At 42.9% G+C, this 21,664-nt stretch overlaps 1 protein-coding gene across 1 annotated transcript in view; it reads right to left on the bottom strand.

Moving 5' to 3' along the window:
• The window catches only part of USH2A (usherin), a 773,776-nt gene that overhangs the window by 27,558 nt on the left and 724,554 nt on the right, over window positions 1-21,664 (bottom strand). The window contains exons 67-69 of the mRNA XM_060289919.1: window positions 18,263-18,439; window positions 16,787-16,870; window positions 14,797-15,041 (exon numbers count right to left, since the gene is read on the bottom strand). Coding sequence (XP_060145902.1) covers window positions 14,797-15,041; window positions 16,787-16,870; window positions 18,263-18,439 — 506 coding nt within the window. The remainder of the gene's footprint in view (window positions 1-14,796; window positions 15,042-16,786; window positions 16,871-18,262; window positions 18,440-21,664) is intronic.

Raw genomic sequence — 21,664 nt, forward strand, 5'->3', positions numbered from 1 at the left:
TCAGGCCAATATCTTTGATGAATATAGGTGTAAAAATTCTCAATAAAATACTAGCAAACTGAATCCAACAACACATAAAAAAGATCATACACCACAACCAATTTGAGTTCATCCCAGAGTCAAAAGGATGGTTCAACATATGCAAATCAATGTGATACACCTCATCAGCAAAAGAAAAGACAAAACCACATGATCATCTCAATAGATGCAGAAAAAGCATTTGATAAAATTCAATATCCATTCATGATAAAACCCCTTATGAAAGTGGGTATAGAGGGAACATATCTCAACATAATAAAAGCTATTTATGACAAACCCACAACCAGTATAATATTCAATGGTGAAAAGCTGAAAGCCTTCCTGTTAAAATCTGGAAAAAGACAAGCATGCCTACTCTCACCACTTCTATTCAAAATAGAATTGCCAGTCCTAGCCATAGCAATTAGACAAGAAAAATAAAACGTGTTCAAATTGGTAGGGAGGAGGTAAAATTATCATTATAAACAGATGACAAGATATTATATCTAGAATACCCAAAAGATGCCACAAAAAAACTACTAGAACTGATAAACAAATTCAGCATGGTAGCTGGATACAAAATTAATATACAGAAATTGGTTGCAATTCTTTACACTAACAATGAAATATCAGAAAGGGAATGCAAACAAACAATACCCTTTAAAGTTGCATCCCAAAAAAAATACTTAGGAATAAACCTCACCAAGGAGATGAAAGACTTACATGCTGAGAAACACAAAACATTAATAAAGTAAATTCAAGATGATTCAAAGAACTGGAAAGACATTACATGTCTTTGGATTGGAAGAATATTGTTAAAATGGCCATACTATCCAAAGCAATCTACAGATTTAATGTGATCCCTATCAAATTACCCATGACATTTTTCACTGAACTAGATCAAATAATACTAAAATTTATATGGAACCATAAAACACCCAGACTTGCCAAAACAATCTTGAGGAAAAAGAAAACAGCAGGAGGCATAACCCTCCAAGACTTCAGACAATACTACAAAGCTACAGTAATCAAAACAGTGTGGTATTGGCACAAAAAGACATATGGATCAATGGAACAGAATAGAGAGCCCAGAAATAAACTCACACACCTATGGTCAATTCACCTTTGACAAAGGAGGCAAGAATATACAATGGGGAAAAGACAGTCTCTTCAGCTAGTGGTGTTGGAAAAGTTGGACAGCTGCATGTAAATCAATGAAGTTAGAACACACCCTCACACCATACACAAAAATAAACTCAAAATGGCTGAAAGACTTAAATATAAGACACGACACCAAAAAACTCCTAGAAGGGAACATAGGCAAAGCATTTTCTGACATAAAATCATAAATCATACTGATTTTTTTTAGGTCTCCCAAGGCAATAGAAATAAAAGCAAAAATAAACAAATGGGACCTAATCAAACTTATAACCTTTTGCACAGGAAACGAAACCATAAACCAAACAGAAAGACAATCTACAGTCTGGGAGAAAATACTTGCAAATGATGCGACCAATAAGGGCTTAATTTCTTTTTTGTTTTTTCTGGTACATGGGTCTCTCACTGTTGTGGCCTCTCCCGTTGCGGAGCATGGGCCCCGGACGCGCAGGCTCAGCAGCCATGGCTCACGGGCCTAGCCGCTCCACGGCTTGTGGGATCTTCCCGGACCGGGGCATGAACCCACGTCACCTGCATCGGCAGGCGGACTCTCAACCACTGTGCCACCACGGAAGCCCAAGGGGCTTAATTTCTAAAATGTACAAGCTCATACAACTCATTGAGAAAAAACAAACAACCCCAGAACTTCCCTGGTGGTCCAGGGATTAGGATTGGTGCTTTCACTGCCGTGGCCCAATTTCAATCCTTGGTCAGGGAACTAAAATCCTGCAAGCTGCACAATGCAGCACACACACACACACACACACACACACACAATAATAATAATAATAATTAAATAAATAAAAATAAGACAACCCAATTGAAAGATGGGCAGAAGACCTAAATAGACATATCTCCAAAGAAGACATACGGCTGGCTGAGAGGCACATGAAAAGATGCTCATATTCACTAGTTATTAGAGAAATGGTAATCAAAAATACAATGAAGTACCACCTAACACTGGTCAGAATGGCCATCCTTAAAAAGTCTACAAATAACAACTGCTGGAGGAGGTGTGGAGAAAAGGGAACCCTCCTACATTCTTGGTGGGAATGTCAGTTGGTGCGGCCACTACGGAACACAGTATGGACGTTCCTCAAAAGAACTGAAAATAGAGTTGCTATATGATCCAGCAATCCCACTCCAGGGCATATATCCAGACAAAACTCTAATTCGAAAAGATACATGCACCACAATTTCACATCAGCACTATGTACAATATCCAAGACATGGAAACAACCTAAACGTCCCTGGACAGATGTGTGGATAAGGAAGATGTGGTATATTTATACAATGGAATATTACTCAGCCATAATAAAGAATAAAATAATGCCATTTGCAGCAACATGGATGGGTCGAGAGATTATCATACTAAGTGAAGTAAGTCAAAAAGTGAAAGACAAATATCACTTATGATGGAATCTAAAATATAAAACAAATGCATCTATATACGAAACAGAAACAGACTCACAGACACAGAGGAGAGACTTGTGGTTGCCAATGGGAAGGGGCGTGGGGGAGGGATGGATGGGGAGTTTGGGATTAGCGATGCAAACTATCTTATATGTGATGGATAAACAACAAGGCCCTACTCTATAGCACAGGCAACTATATTCAATATCCTCAGATAAGCCAGTATGGAAATGAATATAAAAAAACGTGTGTGTGTCTGTGTATAAAACTGAATCACTTTGCTGTACAGCAGAAATGAACACAACACGATGAATCAACTCTACTTCATTTAAAAAAACCACTAAAACAAATTCTTTGTGTTTCTCCAAGAATAGCATAATCATACCCACACATTAATATGCTATCTGCAGATGCATTTTCATATATATAGAGTTCTGCAATTTAAATTACTCGGTGAGTAGAAACTAAGTGCTTAGTACCACGGTAACACTGCATTATTTGCTTAGTATTGCAGAGAATGAAAGGATCTGCAAGCCAGTAATTACAATTGTCTCTCGGTATCCAAGGGGGGTTGGCTGCAGGACCCCGCCATGGGTACCAGAATCCAAAGATGCTCCAGTCCCATAATCAGCCTTCTGTGTCTGTGGGTGTGGAACGTGTAGACTCATAGGGCTGACTGTACAAGTAAAACCTACACTTAAACTTAGCTGGACTCAATTTCTGCTGAGTGATCTTGAAAATGTTAACACATTTAGAAGTAAACAATAGAAAAAGTTCTCCCTTTGTCGGGCACCTCTGCCCCATTTCTCTCTGTTCAAGGTTGAGCTGAAAACATTTCTACCAATTTGACTCTGATGGTAAAGAGTATCTTACCTGTTCAGAGGACAGGAGTGCCTGGGACAGGTTTACAGCAGCCCTGAAACCAGGGCTTGTCAGATGAGGGTGTGTGTGGGTGTGTGTGTGTGTGCACACGCGTGCGCTGTAGGGGTAGCTAGCATTGACCTACTCAAGGGAAAAGCAAGTCAGCCTGGGAACAGAGCAGGTGAATGCAGGTGGCTCTCATTCAGATTCATACCTGCAGGTTCCAGAGCGCACGGACATCCGCATCAGCTCTTGCTTTTGTTCTATTAATGCAAAGTGTCTTCTCTTCAGTTTGACTAACCTTTGCTAATAATCATCCAGTTCTCCAACACTGTGAGAACAGTTTAGTTTCAAAGAGGTTTTAGAAAAGCAAGCTTGTAAGGAACTTTCGTCCACTGGGTAGAGTTAAACTGATTCAATGGGTTGGGGAACACTGCCTGGCACCCCGGCAGACCCCAGGTATCACTTCTGGGAATGCTCCGGGGCCTGCAAGTAGCACCCTCCCTTCTGATGACCAGCCCCTTCTCTGGGCCCAGAGCCCCCAGAGCCAGCCGGCCCCCTCCCCTTCCCCTCCTCACTCTGTCCTGGCCCCTCGGCAGAGGTCAATCAGGTGGGTGCCACTCTGCTTTGCCGGGGTGCTCAGGGGAGGAGAGGAGGAGGGAGTTTGAATTCCTCTGCCTGCTCCTCTCAGCTGAAGCCTATGTCCCCGCCCACAGGGGGCTGGGCCTGGATCCTGTCAGGACTGCAAGGACTCATCAGCAGTCTCAGCTGTTTGTTTTTTAATTTTATTGTCTTGCAGTAAGAGATCTACCCTCTCAGCAATACAGTGCTGTTCTCTGTAGGACCATGTGGTACAGCAGAGTTCTAGAACTTCATCTTGCATTACTGAAGCTTTCCACCTGTTCATTATCAACTCCCCATTTCCCCCTCCCACAGCCCCTGGCAACCACCATTCTAGTCTTTGCTTCCCTGAGTTTGACGATTTAAAAACCTCATCTAAGTGGAATCATGCAGTCACCACCCTCAACTGGGTCTTATTGGTCATCGGACTGTACACACTGCTCACAGCAACTGTGTTACCTTTTCATTCATTCAGGGCTATTCTCAAACTTCACTGAGCATCAGCCTTCCCAAGCTTGCTGGAAATGGCAGACTCTCGGGTTTCTTCCTCTGAGACGTAGGTCAGCCTCCCATGTGATGCTGATACCAATATTCAGGGGTCTTACTTTGACAAAACAGAGCTTAACAAGACTCAGGATAACTCCAAGCAACGGAACCATCGAGTGTAACTTGCCCACAGGGATGAGCTGCTCGTTTCTTGATCACTAACCTACCCAAACGGGCAAAACTGGATTCCTCCTCAGCAAGGTCTAGGAGGCAGAGAGGCTGGGTTGTAGGGATGGGTGGAGGGACAGAACTGATCACTGAACCCAGTCCTGGATGCTACCCTTCTGTGGGTAAGTTTTCTGTAACTGGACGTCATGTTACAGTGTTGATAAACCCGGGTGATCCCTTCCACCTTCTCCACACACTCGATGCACCGCAGGGTTGATTTAACTCATTTCCCAGATCACCTAACAGACCTCTCCGGCCTGCCTGGCTCTTCCATGCACTTCCCTCCAGCAGTGGTGCATCCTCTGTCTAAGAGCACGGCCTCGTCGGAGAGAGAACGTTACTCTGCAACAAGGGAAAGTTCTTCAGTGTCAGCCCCTCAGTGAGAGCCTCCTCAGGGCTCTCCCCTGAACAGAAGCACACGGCCCCAGCGCCTGAACTGCCCACTCAACAGCCCTGCATTCAGCAGCTGCCCCGCAGGCAGAGCCTGACGTGCTCAGAGAGGAAGGAGGTTTGGAGGACGGAGCCAGGAGAGTGGAGGGGGGAGATGTGGATAGCGAGGGCGCCCAGGCTAAGGGGCGTGGGTGGCATCTTCCTTGCTTCCCCGCCACCACGTCACTTTCCCCCAGCTGCCTCTGCATCCACCACAGTCCACGGGTCTACGAGGACCAGCTGCCCTCTCATGCCCCCCCTATTCTGCTACTTGGCCACAATACAGCTTCATCAGGGCATTGACCTCTGTCATTGCTGTGTCCTTGAAGACTGAAGAGATATGGAAGGTGGACAATGCTAGCGTTCCCTCATCTCTGTTTTCTGAAGGACTGAAACTTAAGCAGTTTGCCCAGGTTTCTGTGCTTTACCTGGGTGCTGCTGTGATAACTGATTTATAATGAGAAATATATATATTAGGTCTTCATCCCGTTTCTGGTACAGGGCTTCTACAATCCTTAGGATTTCCCAAATGATTAGACTGACACAGGTGTCTTTTGTTATATTAATGAAGTGACTTTTGGTTGCACCTAAGGTTGACTACTGGTTGCCTGGGAAACCAACCCCCTGATTAGAGGGTTGGAAATTTCAGTACAACTCCCTGATCTCCAGGGAGGGGAGAAGGAATGGGGGTTGAATCAATGACCAGTGGCCAATAATTTAATCAATCATGTCTATGTAATGAAGCCTCCGGAAAACCCCCCAAAATGGCGTTCAGAGACCTTCCAGGTTGCCGAACACCTGGAGATTTTGGGAAAGTGGAGTGATCACAGAGGGCATGGAAGCTCTGCGTCCTTCCCCCATCTGTAGTTCTGTGCATCTCTTCTAACAGCTGTTTCTGATTTACATCCTTTTAGAAGAAAGTGGTGATCCAGCAAGTAAAATGTTTCTCTGGGTGCTGTGACTTGTACTAGCAAATTAATTGAACCCAAGGAGTAGGTTGTTGGAACAATACTAGAAAGCTACAGTAATCAAATACCATGGTATTGTCACAAAAAGACATAGGTATCAATGGAACTGAATAGAGAGGCCAGAAATAAACCCACACACCTATGGTCAATTAACCTCTGACAAAGGAAGCAAGAATATATAATGGGAAAAACGTCTCTTCAGTAAGTCCTGTTGGGAAAGTTGGACACCTGCATAAAAATCAATGAAGTTAGACACACCCTCACACCATACACAAAAATAAACTCAAAATGGCTTAAAGACTTAAATATAAGACGCGACACCAAAAAACTCCTAGAAGGAAACAAAGGCCAAGCATTTTCTGACCTAAAATCATAAATAATACTGATTTTTTTTAGGTCTCCCAAGGCAATAGAAATAAAAGCAAAAATAAACAAATGGGACCTAATCAAACTTATAACCTTTTGCACAGGAAACGAAACCATAAACCAAACAGACAACCTACAGTCTGGGAGAAAATATTTGCAAATGATGCGACCAATAAGGGTTTAATTTCTAAAATGTACAAACAACTCAGTGAGAAAAAACAAACAACCCCAGAACTTCCCTGGTGGTCCAGGGGTTAGGATTGGTGCTTTCACTGCCATGGCCAATTTCAATCCTTGGTCAGGGAACTAAATTCCTGCAAGCCGCACAATGCAGCGCACACACACTAATAATAATAATAAAAATAAAATAAATAAAAATAAAACAACCCAATTGAAACATGGGCAGAAGACCTAAACAGACATATCCCCAAAGAAGACATACGGGTGGCCAAGAGTCACATGAAAATATGCTCATATTCACTAGTTATTAGAGAAAAGGTAATCAAAACTACAGTGAAGTACCACCTAACACAGGTCAGAATGGCCATCATTAAAAAGTCTACATGGGGCTTCCCTGATGGCGCAGTGGTTGAGAGTCCGCCTGCCGATGCAGGGGACGTGGGTTCGTGCCCCGGTCCGGGAGGATCCCACATGCCGCGGAGCGGCTGGGCCCGTGAGCCATGGCCGCTGAGCCTGCGCGTCCGGAGCCTGTGCTCCGCAACGGGAGAGGCCACAACAGTGAGAGGCCCGCGTACCGCAAAAAAAACACAGCAAAGCTACACTTAAACTTAGCTGGACTCAATTTCTGCTGAGTGATCTTGACAATGTTAACACATTTAGAAGTAAACAATAGAAAAAGTTCTCCCTTTGTCGGGCACCTCTGCCCCATTTTTCTCTGTTCAAGGTTGAGCTGAAAACATTTCTACCAATTTGACTCTGATGGTAAAGAGTATCTTACCTGTTCAGAGGACAGGAGTGCCTGGGACAGGTTTGCAGCAGCCAGAAACCAGGGCTTGTCAGATGACGGTGTGTGTGTGCGTGCGCGCGTGCGCTGTAGGGGTAGCTAGCATTGACCTACTCAAGGGAAAAGCAAGTCAGCCTGGGAACAGAGCAGGTGAATGCAGGTGGCTCTCATTCAGATTCATACCTGCAGGTTCCAGAGCGCACGGACATCCGCATCAGCTCTTGCTTTTGTTCTATTAATGCAAAGTGTCTTCTCTTCAGTTTGACTAACCTTTGCTAATAATCATCCAGTTCTCCAACACTGTGAGAACAGTTTAGTTTCAAAGAGGTTTTAGAAAAGCAAGCTTGTAAGGAACTTTCGTCCACTGGGTAGAGTTAAACTGATTCAATGGGTTGGGGAACACTGCCTGGCACCCCGGCAGACCCCAGGTATCACTTCTGGGAATGCTCCGGGGCCTGCAAGTAGCACCCTCCCTTCTGATGACCAGCCCCTTCTCTGGGCCCAGAGCCCCCAGAGCCAGCCGGCCCCCTCCCCTTCCCCTCCTCACTCTGTCCTGGCCCCTCGGCAGAGGTCAATCAGGTGGGTGCCACTCTGCTTTGCCGGGGTGCTCAGGGGAGGAGAGGAGGAGGGAGTTTGAATTCCTCTGCCTGCTCCTCTCAGCTGAAGCCTATGTCCCCGCCCACAGGGGGCTGGGCCTGGATCCTGTCAGGACTGCAAGGACTCATCAGCAGTCTCAGCTGTTTGTTTTTTAATTTAATTTTATTGTCTTGCAGTAAGAGATCTACCCTCTCAGCAATACAGCGCTGTTCTCTGTAGGACCATGTGGTACAGCAGAGTTCTAGAACTTCATCTTGCATTACTGAAGCTTTCCACCTGTTCATTATCAACTCCCCATTTCCCCCTCCCACAGCCCCTGGCAACCACCATTCTAGTCTTTGCTTCCCTGAGTTTGACGATTTAAAAACCTCATCTAAGTGGAATCATGCAGTCACCACCCTCAACTGGGTCTTATTGGTCATCGGACTGTACACACTGCTCACAGCAACTGTGTTATCTTTTCATTCATTCAGGGCTATTCTCAAACTTCACTGAGCATCAGCCTTTCCAAGGTTGCTGGAAACGGCAGACTCTCAGGTTTCTTCCTCTGAGACGCAGGTCAGCCTCCCATGTGATGCTGATACCGATATTCAGGGGTCTTACTTTGACAAAACAGAGCTTAACAAGACTCAGGATAACTCCAAGCAACGGAACCATCGAGTGTAACTTGCCCACAGGGATGAGCTGCTCGTTTCTTGATCACTAACCTACCCAAACGGGCAAAACTGGATTCCTCCTCAGGAAGGTCTAGGAGGCAGAGGGGCTGGGCTGTAGGGATGGGTGGAGGGACAGTGTCGATAAACCCGGGTGATCCCATCCACCTTCTCCACACACTCGATGCACCTCAGGGTTGATTTAACTCATTTCCCAGATCGCCTAAGGGATCCTTCGGCCTGCCTGGCTCTTCCATGCACTTCCCTCCAGCAGTGGTGCATCCTCTGTCTAAGAGCACGGCCTCGTCGGAGTCGGAGAGAGAACGTTACTCTGCAACAAGGGAAAGTTCTGCAGAGTCAGCCCCTCAGTGAGAGCCTCCTCAGGGCTCTCCCCTGAACAGAAGCACACGGCCCCAGCGCCTGAACTGCCCACTCAACAGCCCTGCATTCAGCAGCTGCCCCGCAGGCAGAGCTTGATGTGCTCAGAGAGGAAGGAGGTTTGGAGGACGGAGCCAGGAGAGTGAAGGGGGGAGATGTGGATAGCGAGGGAGCCCAGGCTAAGGGACGTGGGTGGCATCTATCCTTGCTTCCCCGCCATCACTTCGCTTTCCCCCAGCTGCCTCTGCATCCACCACAGTCCACGGGTCTACGAGGACCAGCTGCCCTCTCATGCCCCCCCCCCTATTCTGCTACTTGGCCACAATACAGCTTCATCAGGGCATTGACCTCTGTCATTGCTGTGTCCTTGAAGACTGAAGAGATATGGAAGGTGGACAATGCTAGCGTTCCCTCATCTCTGTTTTCTGAAGGATCGAAACTTAAGCAGTTTGCCCAGGTTTCTGTGCTTTATCTGGGTGCTGCTGTGATAACTGATTTATAATGAGAAATATATATATTAGGTCTTCATCCCGTTTCTGGTACAGGGCTTCTAAAATCCTTAGGATTTCCCAAATGATTAGACTGACACAGGTGTCTTTTGTTATGTTAATGAAGTGACTTTTGGTTGCACCTAAGGTTGACTACTGGTTGCCTGGGAAACCAACCCCCTGATTAGAGGGCTGGAAATTTCAGTCCAACTCCCTGATCTCCAGGGAGGGGAGAAGGAATGGGGGTTGAATCAATGATCAGTGGCCAATAATTTAATCAATCATGTCTATGTAATGAAGCCTCCGGAAAACCCCCCAAAATGGCGTTCAGAGACCTTCCAGGTTGCCGAACACCTGGAGATTTTGGGAAAGTGGAGTGATCAGAGAGGGCATGGAAGCTCTGCGTCCTTCCCCCATCTGTAGTTCTGTGCATCTCTTCTAACAGCTGTTTCTGATTTATATCCTTTTAGAAGAAACTGGTGATCCAGCAAGTAAGATGTTTCTCTGGGTTCTGTGACTTATTCTAGCAAATTATTTGAACCCAAGGAGTAGGTTGTTGGAACAATACTAGAAAGCTACAGTAATCAAATAGCATGGTATTGGCACAAAAAGACATAGGTATCAATGGAACTGATTAGAGAGGCCAGAAATTAACCCACACACCTATGGTCAATTAACCTCTGACAAAGGAAGCAAGAATATACAATGGGAAAAAGCGTCTCTTCAGTAAGTCCTGTTGGGAAAGTTGGACAACTGCATGAAAATCAATGAAGTTAGAACACACCCTCACACCATACACAAAAATAAACTCAAAATGGCTTAAAGACTTAAATATAAGACATGACACCATAAAACTCCTAGAAGGGAACATAAGCCAAACATACTCTGACATAAATTGTACTATTGTTTTCTTAGGTCAGTCTCCCAGGGCAATAAAATTAAAACAAAATGGATCTTGCTGTGATTTATGTCAAAGAGTGTTCTTCCTATGCTTTCCTCTATGAGTTTTATAGTGTCTGGCCTCAGAACGGGACAACCCTCAGAATGGGAGAAAATATTTGCAAATGAGTCAACTGACAAAGGATTAATCTCTAAAATACAGAAGACAGCTCATGCAGCTCAATATGAAAAAAACAAACAACCCAATCCAAAATGGGCAGAAGACCTAAAGAGACATTTCTCTGAAGAAGGTATACATATTGTCAACAAACACATGAAAGGATGCTCAGCAACACTAATCATTAGAGAAATGCAAATCAAAACTACAGTGAGGTGTCTCCTCACACCAGTCAGAATGGCCATCATGAAAAAATCTACAAACAATAAATGCTGGAGAGGGTGTGGAGAAAAGGGAACCCTCTTGCACTGTTGGTGGGAATGTAAATAGATACAGCCACTATGGAGAACAGTATAGAGGTTCCTTAAAAAACTAAAAATAGAACTACCAGATGACCCAGCAATCCCGCTACTGGGCATATACCCCGAGAAAACCATAATTCAAAAAGAGTCATGTACCACAATGTTCATTTCAGCACTATTTACAATAGCCAGGACATGAAAGCAACCTAAGTGTCCATCAAGAGATGAATGGATAAAGAAGACGTGGCATGTATATACAATGGAATATTACTCAGCCATAAAAAGAAATGAAATTGAGTTATTTGTAGTGAGGTGAATGGACCTAGAGTCTGTCATACAGAGTGAAGTAAGTCAGAAAAACAAATACTGTATGCTAACACATATATATGGAATCTAGAAAGAAAAATATGCTTCTGATGAACCCAGGTACAGGACAGGAATAAAGACACAGACATAGAGAATGGACTTGAGGACATGGGGAGGGGGAAGGGTAAGCTGGGACGAAGTGAGAGAATGGCATGGACAGATGTACACTACCAAATGTAAAATAGATAGCTAGTGGGAAGCAGCTGCATAACATGGGGAGAATAGCTCGGTGCTTTGTGACCACTTAGAGAGGTGTGATAGGGTGGGTGGGAGGGAGACTCGAGAGGGAGGGGATATGGGGATATATGTATACATATAGCTGATTCACTTTGTTATACAGCAGAAACTAACACAACATTGTAAAGCAATTATACTCTAATAAAGATGTTAAAAAAATAAAAGGAAAAAGTCACTAATTGAGACCTAATCAAACTTATAAGCTTTTGCATAGCAAAGGAAACCATAAATAAAGTGAAAAGACAAGCTATGGACTGGGAGAAAATATTTGCAAATGATGCAAATGATAAGGGCTTAATTTACAAAATATACAAACAAGTCATACAACTTAATAATAAAAAAAACAGACAACCTAACTGAGAAGTGGGCTGAAGACCTCAGTAGACATTTCTCCAAAGAAGACATACACATGTCCAACAGGCACATGAAAAGATGCTCAACATTGCTAATTATTTGAGAAATGCAAATCGAAACTACAGTGAGGTACCACCTCACACTGGACAGACTAGTCATCATTAAAAAGTCTAAAAATAACAAGTTCTGGTGGGCGAGTATAGAAAAGGGAACCCTCCTACACTGTTGGTGGGAATGTAAATCAGTGCAGCCACTATAAAAAACAGGATGGATGGTCCTCAAAAACTAAAAATAGAGTTGCCATATGATCCAGCAATCCCACTCCTGGGCTTATATCAGGACAAAACTCTAATTCTAAAAGATACATGCACACCAATGTTCATAAAAGCACTATTTACAATACCCCAAACATGGAAACAACCTACATGTCCATTGACAGATGCATGGATAAAGAAGAGTGCTATATTTATATAAGAGAATATTACTCAGCCATAAACAAGAATGAAATAATGCCATTTGCAGCAATATGGATGGACCTAGAGATTAACCTCCTAAGCAAAGTAAGTCAGAAAGAGAAAGACAAATATCATATGGTATCACTTATGATGGAATCTAAAATATGACACAAATGAACTTATCTACGAAACAGAAACAGACTCAAGGACACAGAGAACAGACTTGTGGTTGTCAAGGGGCAGGGCGATGAGGGAGGTAAGGATTGGAAGTTTGGGATTAGCAGATTCAAACTATTGTATACAGGATGGATAAACAACAAGTGCCTACTGTACAGCAGGAGAACTCTATTCAATATCTTTTGATAAACCACAATCGAAAAAATGTGAAAAAGAATATATATATGTATAACTGAATCACTTTGCTCTATAGCATAAATTAACACAACGTTGTAAATCAACTATACTTCAATAAAATTAAAAAAAAACCAAAACCCAAATTCTTTATGTTTCTCCAAGCACAGTATAATCATACCCACACATTAATACTATCTGGAGATGCATTTTCATAATATAAGAGTTTGGCGATTTAAATCACTCAGTGAGTAGAAACTAATTGCTAAGTGTTGAGGTGATACTGCATTATTTGTTTAGTATTGCAGAGAATGAAAGGATCTCAAGCCAGTAATTACAACTGTCCCTCGGTGTCCAAGGGGATTTGGCTCCAGGACTCCCTCCCATGGGTACTAAAATCCGAGGATGCTCAATTCTCATGGTCAGCCCTCTGTGTCTGTGGGTGTGGAATCTGCAGATATATAGGGCTGACTGTACAAGTAGAATCTGCACTTAAACTTAGCTGGACTCAATTTATGCTTTGTTATCTTGAAAATGTTAACAAATTTAAAATTCATTACTGTTCATTAAATTCGTTAACGAATTAAGAAACCCAAGGATTTGGTCACTGGAACCCCCAATCTGTAGCCAGTAGGTCAGAAGCACAGGTGACAATCTGGACTTGTGATTGGCGTCTGAGGTTGGCGGGGAAGGGGACACAGAGGGGACAAGAGTCTTGTAGGACTGAGCCCTTCCCCTGTGGAATCTGATGCTATCTCTGGGTAGACAGTGTCAGAATTTAGTTGAACTGCAGGACACCCAGCTGGTGTCAGAGAATTGCCTGTTGGTGTGGAAAGCCTCCCCACACATTGGAATTGGTGATCAGAATTTCAGCTGCACAGGGTGGCCACTAGCTCATATAGAACTTTTGTGCAAACTGGGGAAAAGGGGTCCCCTTGGGCAGATGCATTTTGGCACACAGTTTGGGGAGCAGACTGGTACCTGGGGGATTTATAAATTACAGCCTTTCCTTGCCCAGGTAGACACAGCCCCAGGCCAGACTGCACCATGGGATTCAGTCATCTTTTACCTCTTCAATGAGTGCTTGATGCAGCGATGCCTTGTGTCACCCTCCGTGTGACCTTCACCCCCCAGATCTTTGCCTGACCTCCATCTTGGCAGTAGGTGGTCCGTGGTCTGGAGCCACAAGGAGTCATCCATCTGCACTGGCGCAGGGTGTCAGGGTCAAGAACAGACCCAGGACTGCTGGCACTTAAGTCCTTCCCTATCTCCCCTTTTATTTCTAATTCCCCAAGTTACACAGTAATATAACCTATAAATTCTCCAGGTGATTTCAATATACAACTCTCCTCCACCATCCCCTGACTTACAACTACAAAGCAGAAATACTCACCCCTGGTGCACATTAGAATCACTTTCGGAGTTAAAAAAAGAATACCAATCCCCAGGCCCCATCCAAGGCCAATGAAATCAGAATTTCTGGGATAAGCCCCAGGTATCAGCATTTTAAAAACTTTCCCAGATGTCTTAGCCCATTAGGGCTGCTATAACAGAATACCATGGACTGGGTGACCTACAGGCAACAGAAATTTATTTCTTAAATTCTGGAGGCTGGGAAGTCCAAGATCAAGGTGCCAGCAGATTGAGTGTCTGGTGTGGGCCCACTTCCTCACATGGTGGAAAGGACAAGGGAGCTCCCTGGGGTCTCTTTATAAGGGCACTAATCCCATTCATGAGGGCTCCACCCTCATGACCTAACTACCTCCCAAAGGCCCTTCCCCCATATACCATCACACTTGGGATTAGGGTTTCAACACATGAATTTTGGGGGGACACAAATATTCAGTCTGTAGCACCAGGTGATTCTAACATGCAGCCAAAGTTGAGAATGCTCTTCTAGGGTTAGTCTCCCTTGGTCTCCACATTTAGCCAAACATAAGTGTCATCTAGTCCCTTGCTACTATGGCTCTGAAAATATTTCCTTCTAAATACAAACAAATATTTTAGTCCAGTGATAGAGAAACGAGGCCGCCTTTAGAGACATACCATATGGGTTTCCCCCGGTGGGTATACATTCAATGGAGACATCCGCTTTGGAAGAGGCACTAAAGGAGGCCTCTCTCTTATATATGGTTCCTTGAGGATTTTTCTCTGTAGTATCAGGGACAGAAAAATGGCCAACAAGATCAAGCCCAGAATTGCCATTAACACTATGAACCATAACTCGCTGTAGAACTCCGTGCTTTTGTTCCCTGATCCTTTCTTTTCTCCAGGAGTTGTCAGCACCAGGCCTGCAAAACCCAGGGACAGAAAAAGGAAACGCTATTTCAGAAGGCAATTTTGTGATTTCTTGCTCTGTTGTTTAATAAATTAGAAAGGCATGTATAGTGCTTTGTTGCACTTGTGTTCAGGCTGGGGAAATGGTGCAGTGGGTCGGTGGGTGTAAGGAGAAGTTTACAGCCCTTGGGAGACCTTGCTGACACCTCTCAGGTTGGAAATTGCAGCTGCCTTGGCACGCTCCCGGGAAATACAGTTGGAGGGGGGATGAGGGGATTTTTTAAGAGGGTTATTACCAAAGTAACCTTGGGAAAAGCCTACTTCACAGCTGTGTGCCTGGGGAGCAGTCCTTTCTGGGCTCATGTGAGGATTGGATCCCAGACTAATATTGCTACAGAAACCCCATTACATACACAGTCAATGCTGTGTGGATCCAGGGTTCCCTCACTTCATGCAACAGCCCTGTTCCTGCGAAGTTTCTTGCAAACTGGATTTTGAGACATGAGATACCATTTTCCATTGGGATGTTAACAGCTTGTGCTCACTAACATGTGGTCTTTATAGTACTTCTTGTACTCTGGCCTCTCTGTTAAGTAACAAAAGCTCTGCAAGTCATCACTCAAATGCCCTGGGAGAGCTTCCTAGGGATGGAAATCCTTTAGCAAAGGGACCACTTACTTTTGATTTCTATTCAGGTGTTAAGAGTTCAGTTGATGTGATTCTCTGCACATGAGGCTGATAGACGTAGCTCACATTTAATGAGCATTTACCCTGTGCCAGTCCCTGTGCTAAGTAAGGGCTTTCCAGGGATGAAGGATCGAAGGATGGGGAGTAGCAGGACTGTCAAGTCTGTGGTTGTGGGAAAGCTGGAATGAGCGGGGCAGACTCGGAAAGGCTTATGGGATCACTGCAGAACAGCGTTAAGCTGTGGAATCGCCGTCGGCCTGGCAATCTGAGTGGGAGAAAGTCTCAGAGATCATCTCCATCCCAGCCTTTTGCTAGCACCAGCTCAGAAGCCTCTGGATCCACGCAGCCGCCATGCAGGCTGCCATGCAGCAGAGGGCCAGGGAGCTGCTCTTCTAAAGCCAATGCTCGTGGCCAAGAGGAAGAAAGACAGACACAGCTGTAAACGCCTACTCTTTTGACAGCCTTCCCCCTTTGCAGCCCCTCAAGGACTGGATGGGTCTGCTTGGCCTTCACACCCACATTGTCAGGGCAAGTTGATTAAAGGGGAAGCATTTAGCACTGGGGTGAGGATGTTTAAGGGAGGGAGAGAAGGTGACTAAAATTAAAAATTGAACTCCATGAGAGGGGGGCTACACTTTGCTAACCCTAACTCTGAATCTGGAATATTATCGTTATTATCAACACAAATTGGCATTAGAGTATTTTCTCTTTCCTCTGGCTTTCTCTATAAATTCACTTTTTTTGGTGCACAAATTCATATAGCTCTTTATTGACAGAATTTGTGGTTAGGAGAGAAGTTTAGTCATATCTCTCTGCATCTACAATTCAATGATTCGGCATTTTAAGAGTTTACCCTAACTCCTTGCCTAATGTAAGTTTCAAGAGGACTTAAAAAAATTCTTACAACACTTAACACAATTTCTTCCACATGGTGTATGGAAGATGTATAGATACATATGTATAAACAAACATGTATGCATAGAGAAGCACAAATATGTATAAACAAACATGCATGTTTCTTTAGGAAAATGAGTAGATACTACACTAAATAGTATTTGAGTTAAACGTTTACCAAATCCAGTGCTGGTATCATATTGAATCAAAGGTGTCTTAACACTTCCTTCATCTGTAGTGCAGATGACCTGGAAAAAGAAAGCTAGACAAAGGTAAATGAGTCAGTTATTCAACATCTACAAACAGTGGGCACAGTTCCAGAAAAGCAATGTATTATAGCATGAAGAAGTCTGAAAACAGGATTCCACATCAAGTTATGAGGTTTTACCTATTATGCAAACTTATTTCTAACTTAAAAACTATCAAGAAAAACAGCTATCATTAGTGTAATAACGTATATAACATATATGTTATTACATATATGTTCCCTATGTAATAACATATATATGTGTAACAGAACTAAAGAAGTTTAGAGATTATACAGCAAAGGAAAAGAATTATCTGAAGAATAAAGGCTAATTCACAGAATGTATCTTGTTATGCATATAATCGGAACCTGTTCCTTTAAACTTACAGGTGTTCCTTTCACTAGGCAACCCAGAGTTTCCTACCAAGCAGGAAGGCTCAACAGGGATCTGGGAAATCAAATGGTCTAAATACCTCTTACAGTAGCCAGGAGCCTGAGGGAAGTGAGTCTTGTAAGTCACACGGATGATTAGAGGCCTGGCCAGGGGTAGAACCCGTATTTCCCAACTTTCAGGCCATCTCCCCATCCCAACAAACTGCCCAGGTGACCGAGAACTGTGACCATGAACATGTGGAGCTGAAGTGTTGTAAAAATGCTACTGATAAGTTTCAAACGCTGTAAATGCAATGCTGGAGCTCATTGTTTACCTGCTCCTTTTAGCCAAAAGAAATAGTACATAGTTTCAAGGAAACTAAAAAAAATCAACCACTAATGAATTCACTGTATAAGACCAGATTGCCCAAAAGGGCCTCACATCTATTGGTCCTGTGGCCATGTTTATCATTAGAAGATACTTAGTACCTTGAAAAGCTTTTTCTCCTTTCAATTTAAAAACAAGACAAACAGAAGAAGGACATGTAATTAAGTAGGGAGAAAGTATTCAGTTTTAGAGGGAAGAGCGTTGTTGTTTCAAGAACAGATACCGATGTTGGTTAAGGAGAGCCCTTACTCAGGGTCTAAGATTTGGGGATGGTCATGGACTGATTGTGCTCTCTTTGGAGGCTGTGGATGCATCGAGAGAGTCTCCGAAGTCCCTGAAAGTGTGTTATTTTGGGATACTCTTTGCCTGTGGGTTTTATCTCTCTAGTGCACATAACCTGCCCTCTGGTCTTGTTCCTGGGGACCCTCACGTCAGCAGAGGCAGTGCTCAGAGGACCACATCAGAAGCGTCATCAGGAAATCCTGATTGATGTCGAGCAGTCGCTCTCCCACGAGAAGTGACCACTTAACCCAGGACATGTTAATGATGACCATCGGAGGTCACCTTTCAGATCGTCAGATTGCGCATCTCGGAAAGCTGGGAAACCCAGCTTCTCGTGCCCCGAGAAATGGGAGTGGGAAACTCACTTCTGTCCGCGGTCTTTGGGATGTAGAGGGTGGTGTCGAGGCCGCTGTACACGCGCTGCCCTCCGTCGGTCAAGACGAACTCCTTCAGCCGCCCGTTCAGCAGGAAGGAGCCACTCCAGTCCACACATACCACGGATAGATTGCTGTCCACCGAGAAAGGGGCACGGTACTGGGGCACTGTTGGGAGAAGGATGTAAGTTCTAAAAATAGTTGGACGAAGGTTCTAGTTCTAAAAGTAGTTGAGAGAAGGTTGCAAGTTCTAAAAAGAGGTGGAAGAAGTTTCTAAGTTCTAAAAATAAGTGGGAGAAGGTTGTAAGTTCTAAAAATAAGTGGGAGAAGGTTGTAAGTCCTAAAAATAGTGTGCTTTTTATTTTAAAATATGAGCACACATTTTTTTTTGTCCTTGCTGGAACCCTTCCTATTTCCCTTACTGCTTAAAGGAAAAAACTGGCTTTGGGGGTGAAAAGAAAACCATGGGAACGCATGTGAAATGCTTTCTCAGCAATGTCGCACCTGCTTTCCAAACAAAAATCAATGGAGAGTGGTGTTTTATGAAATACAACTATTAACATACAATGGTTCTGCTCATCAGCATAGCCCCGGAGCTTATATTTTGTTGCATTTTCCTTCTTTTAACAGGTAAAGTATCCTTAACACTATTAACTACAGTGGATAGCTATTTTTCATATCAAATCAATATTTATTGCTACAAAGCCCCAAGGACTAGATGAAGTTAATACTTTATTTTCTCCTAACTAAACTGCTTAGATGGTGAATTATGTTCCTTTGGCACCCATTTATTTTTAAAGCTTTTTCTTGAGCCGTTCGTTTGTTTTCTAAGATAGTTAAAGAGCCTTGCAAATAGCAATTCGAGTATAATAATTCATTGCCCTGACTAATCAATCAATAGCACAGTACATTAGTATATAATCAAGCTCAGGTCTCCTAAGTATTGTATCAGATAGAGAAGCAACGTTGTGTGCATTTAACAGGCATGAGAACTTTTCGTTTTTCAACTCCTTACTACAATAAAGGAAGAATAATCCTTAACTGAGGCTCATCTTTTAAATGAATCATTTTTGTAGGAACAAATGAAGGGGTATCATATCATCTTGTCAAGTCAGAAGAGATTTATTTCATGAGATCTCATTTTCTCCAGAATAATCAATACATTTGTAAGAGCATTAAGATCCAGCTATATATGAAATTGGCTTTTAAGAAAAGAAAAAAAAAGTGAGTGGTAGAAATAAATTGGATATCCTTTTTTCCTCTAAAAATTAAATCCATCTGTTGCTGATGTGAGGAAATATAACAAAATAAGGAATAATTACGCTTTTGTGATCGTAAGATTCAACCATGAAGACAAATTTGATTCTCATCTTTTAAAATAAGATATTTTCATAAAGTTATAGGAAAATTTTTCTGCAAATACTGAAACAAGAGCTATCAAGCCCTCTTTAAATATATTTTTTAACACAAATTGTGCCTAATATCACAATGGAACATACGATTGTATTTGTCTGTGGCTTCCCTCTGTCACTTAATTTCAGTAGATTTCCACTTCTCCCCTACATCGTAACAGTACAGATAAGGAGAAGGCTTGTAAACAGTACAGAAATAGAAAGGAAGGGGCTTTATTTGCCTTGCAGGATTTGGAGATCTTCCTGAGGAAAAAGAGTGATCAAACTATCAAAATAATCAGGAATAACGGATTTGAAGACTGAGAAAATGATAACAGCTACTATGCCAATAAAGCAGTACAATGCAAGTACAATAAAGTACTTGATGTACTTTATTTTATTTAATCCTCAAAACAATCTTGTAAGAATGAGTTCCTAATTTTCCATGTGAGGAGACTAAAGTTTAGAGAGATCAAATAATCTGCTTCATGTCAGTAGCTGGTAGGGGACAAAGGATCTGAACCCAGGCCTGCTTAACGCCAAAGCCCGTGCTTTTTTGTTAAAATCAGTACACATGTATTTAAAGGAGCATGCTTTACTAATTCACTTTATGGGTGCCCTTCAGTGGTGAGTGGGTTCATCCTGATTGTTAAATATTCAGGAATTTTGTGAGTTGGTTATTAAACCCAGCCACTATTAAAAATTAAATCATATAAACCTAAATAAATTATATTAAAACAAAGGTAATAAATATTAAAACTTTGTAACTTCTTAATTATTTCACTACCTTTTATTATCTATGCTCTCATGCTGTTTCAATCTATTGTATCGGGATGGTGGAAATATTACATAATGCTACACGATCTCTTCCCAACTCTGTGTTCAGTGCTGTCACGTTGGCAACTTGAAATCACCCAAGCAGGAGTACTTTACACCATGGAAACTGGTGAGCGCTTCAAGTCAGGACATTTTTCTTTCATGGAGGCCAGTTGTTAAACATTTACACCTCACCTCTGCTCTTCCACTGCAGGTGTAATTCAGGCAGAGGGGGCGGAATATGTTGCTAATGCTTCTCTAGACCCTTTTCTGATCACGTTTATATAAAATTGCAAATACTGTTTTCAAAGCATCTTCTGGTTTGTATTCTTCGATCCACATTTTCTCTCTGCTAGTTTGTATAATGAGTTAAAAGGAACATAAATGGTATTGAAGCCCCCTACAACAGCCAGTGAACTATTGTGTTTTTCCATGTCTGTGGATCCAGTAAACAGATTAAGAGAACGCTTTCTCCTTCAGTGCTACTGCAACCTTCAGCCACTTCTTCCATGTCAAGGAAGAATAGAAAGGCAGGACATCTTAAATCTGTTCATTCTGTTCTTCCAGCATAAGGGGAAAATGTCTGGCAATGACTAAGTTTCACGTTGAAAAAGAGAATTGGTGACAACCTGCAAAGCTCACATAGCTGTTTTGGCCTGGCCTTCTGGCGATACACACACAAAACCTGGAACAAGTAGAAAAATTGGCTTATAAATATACAGATCTCCCTCGACCTTGGATGGGGTTACGCCCGATAAGCCCATCATAAATTGAAAATATCCTACGTTGAAAATGCACTTAATACACAGAAGCTACCAAACATCATAGCTCAGCCTAGCCCACCTTAAACGTGCTCAGAACACTCACATTAGCCTACTGGGCAGAAAGCATTTAATGCAAAGTCTATTTTACACTGAACGGTTGAGTATCTCCTATAATTTATTGCAAACTGTACTGCAAGTGAAAAACAGAATGGGTGTCGGGTATGGAATGGTTGTAAGTGTATTGGTGGTTTACCCTTTTGATGGCGTGGCTGACGGGGAGCTGCCCTCAGCATCATGAGAGAGAATCATACTACAGATCGCTAGCCTGACAAAGATCAATATTCAAAGTTTGAAGTATAGTTTCTACTGAGTGTGTATCACTTTGGCACCATCGTGAAGTCAAACCATTGTACATAAGGGAC

The sequence above is a fragment of the Globicephala melas genome, chromosome 1 (assembly GCF_963455315.2).
Source record: "Globicephala melas chromosome 1, mGloMel1.2, whole genome shotgun sequence".
Classification (NCBI taxonomy): domain Eukaryota; kingdom Metazoa; phylum Chordata; class Mammalia; order Artiodactyla; family Delphinidae; genus Globicephala; species Globicephala melas.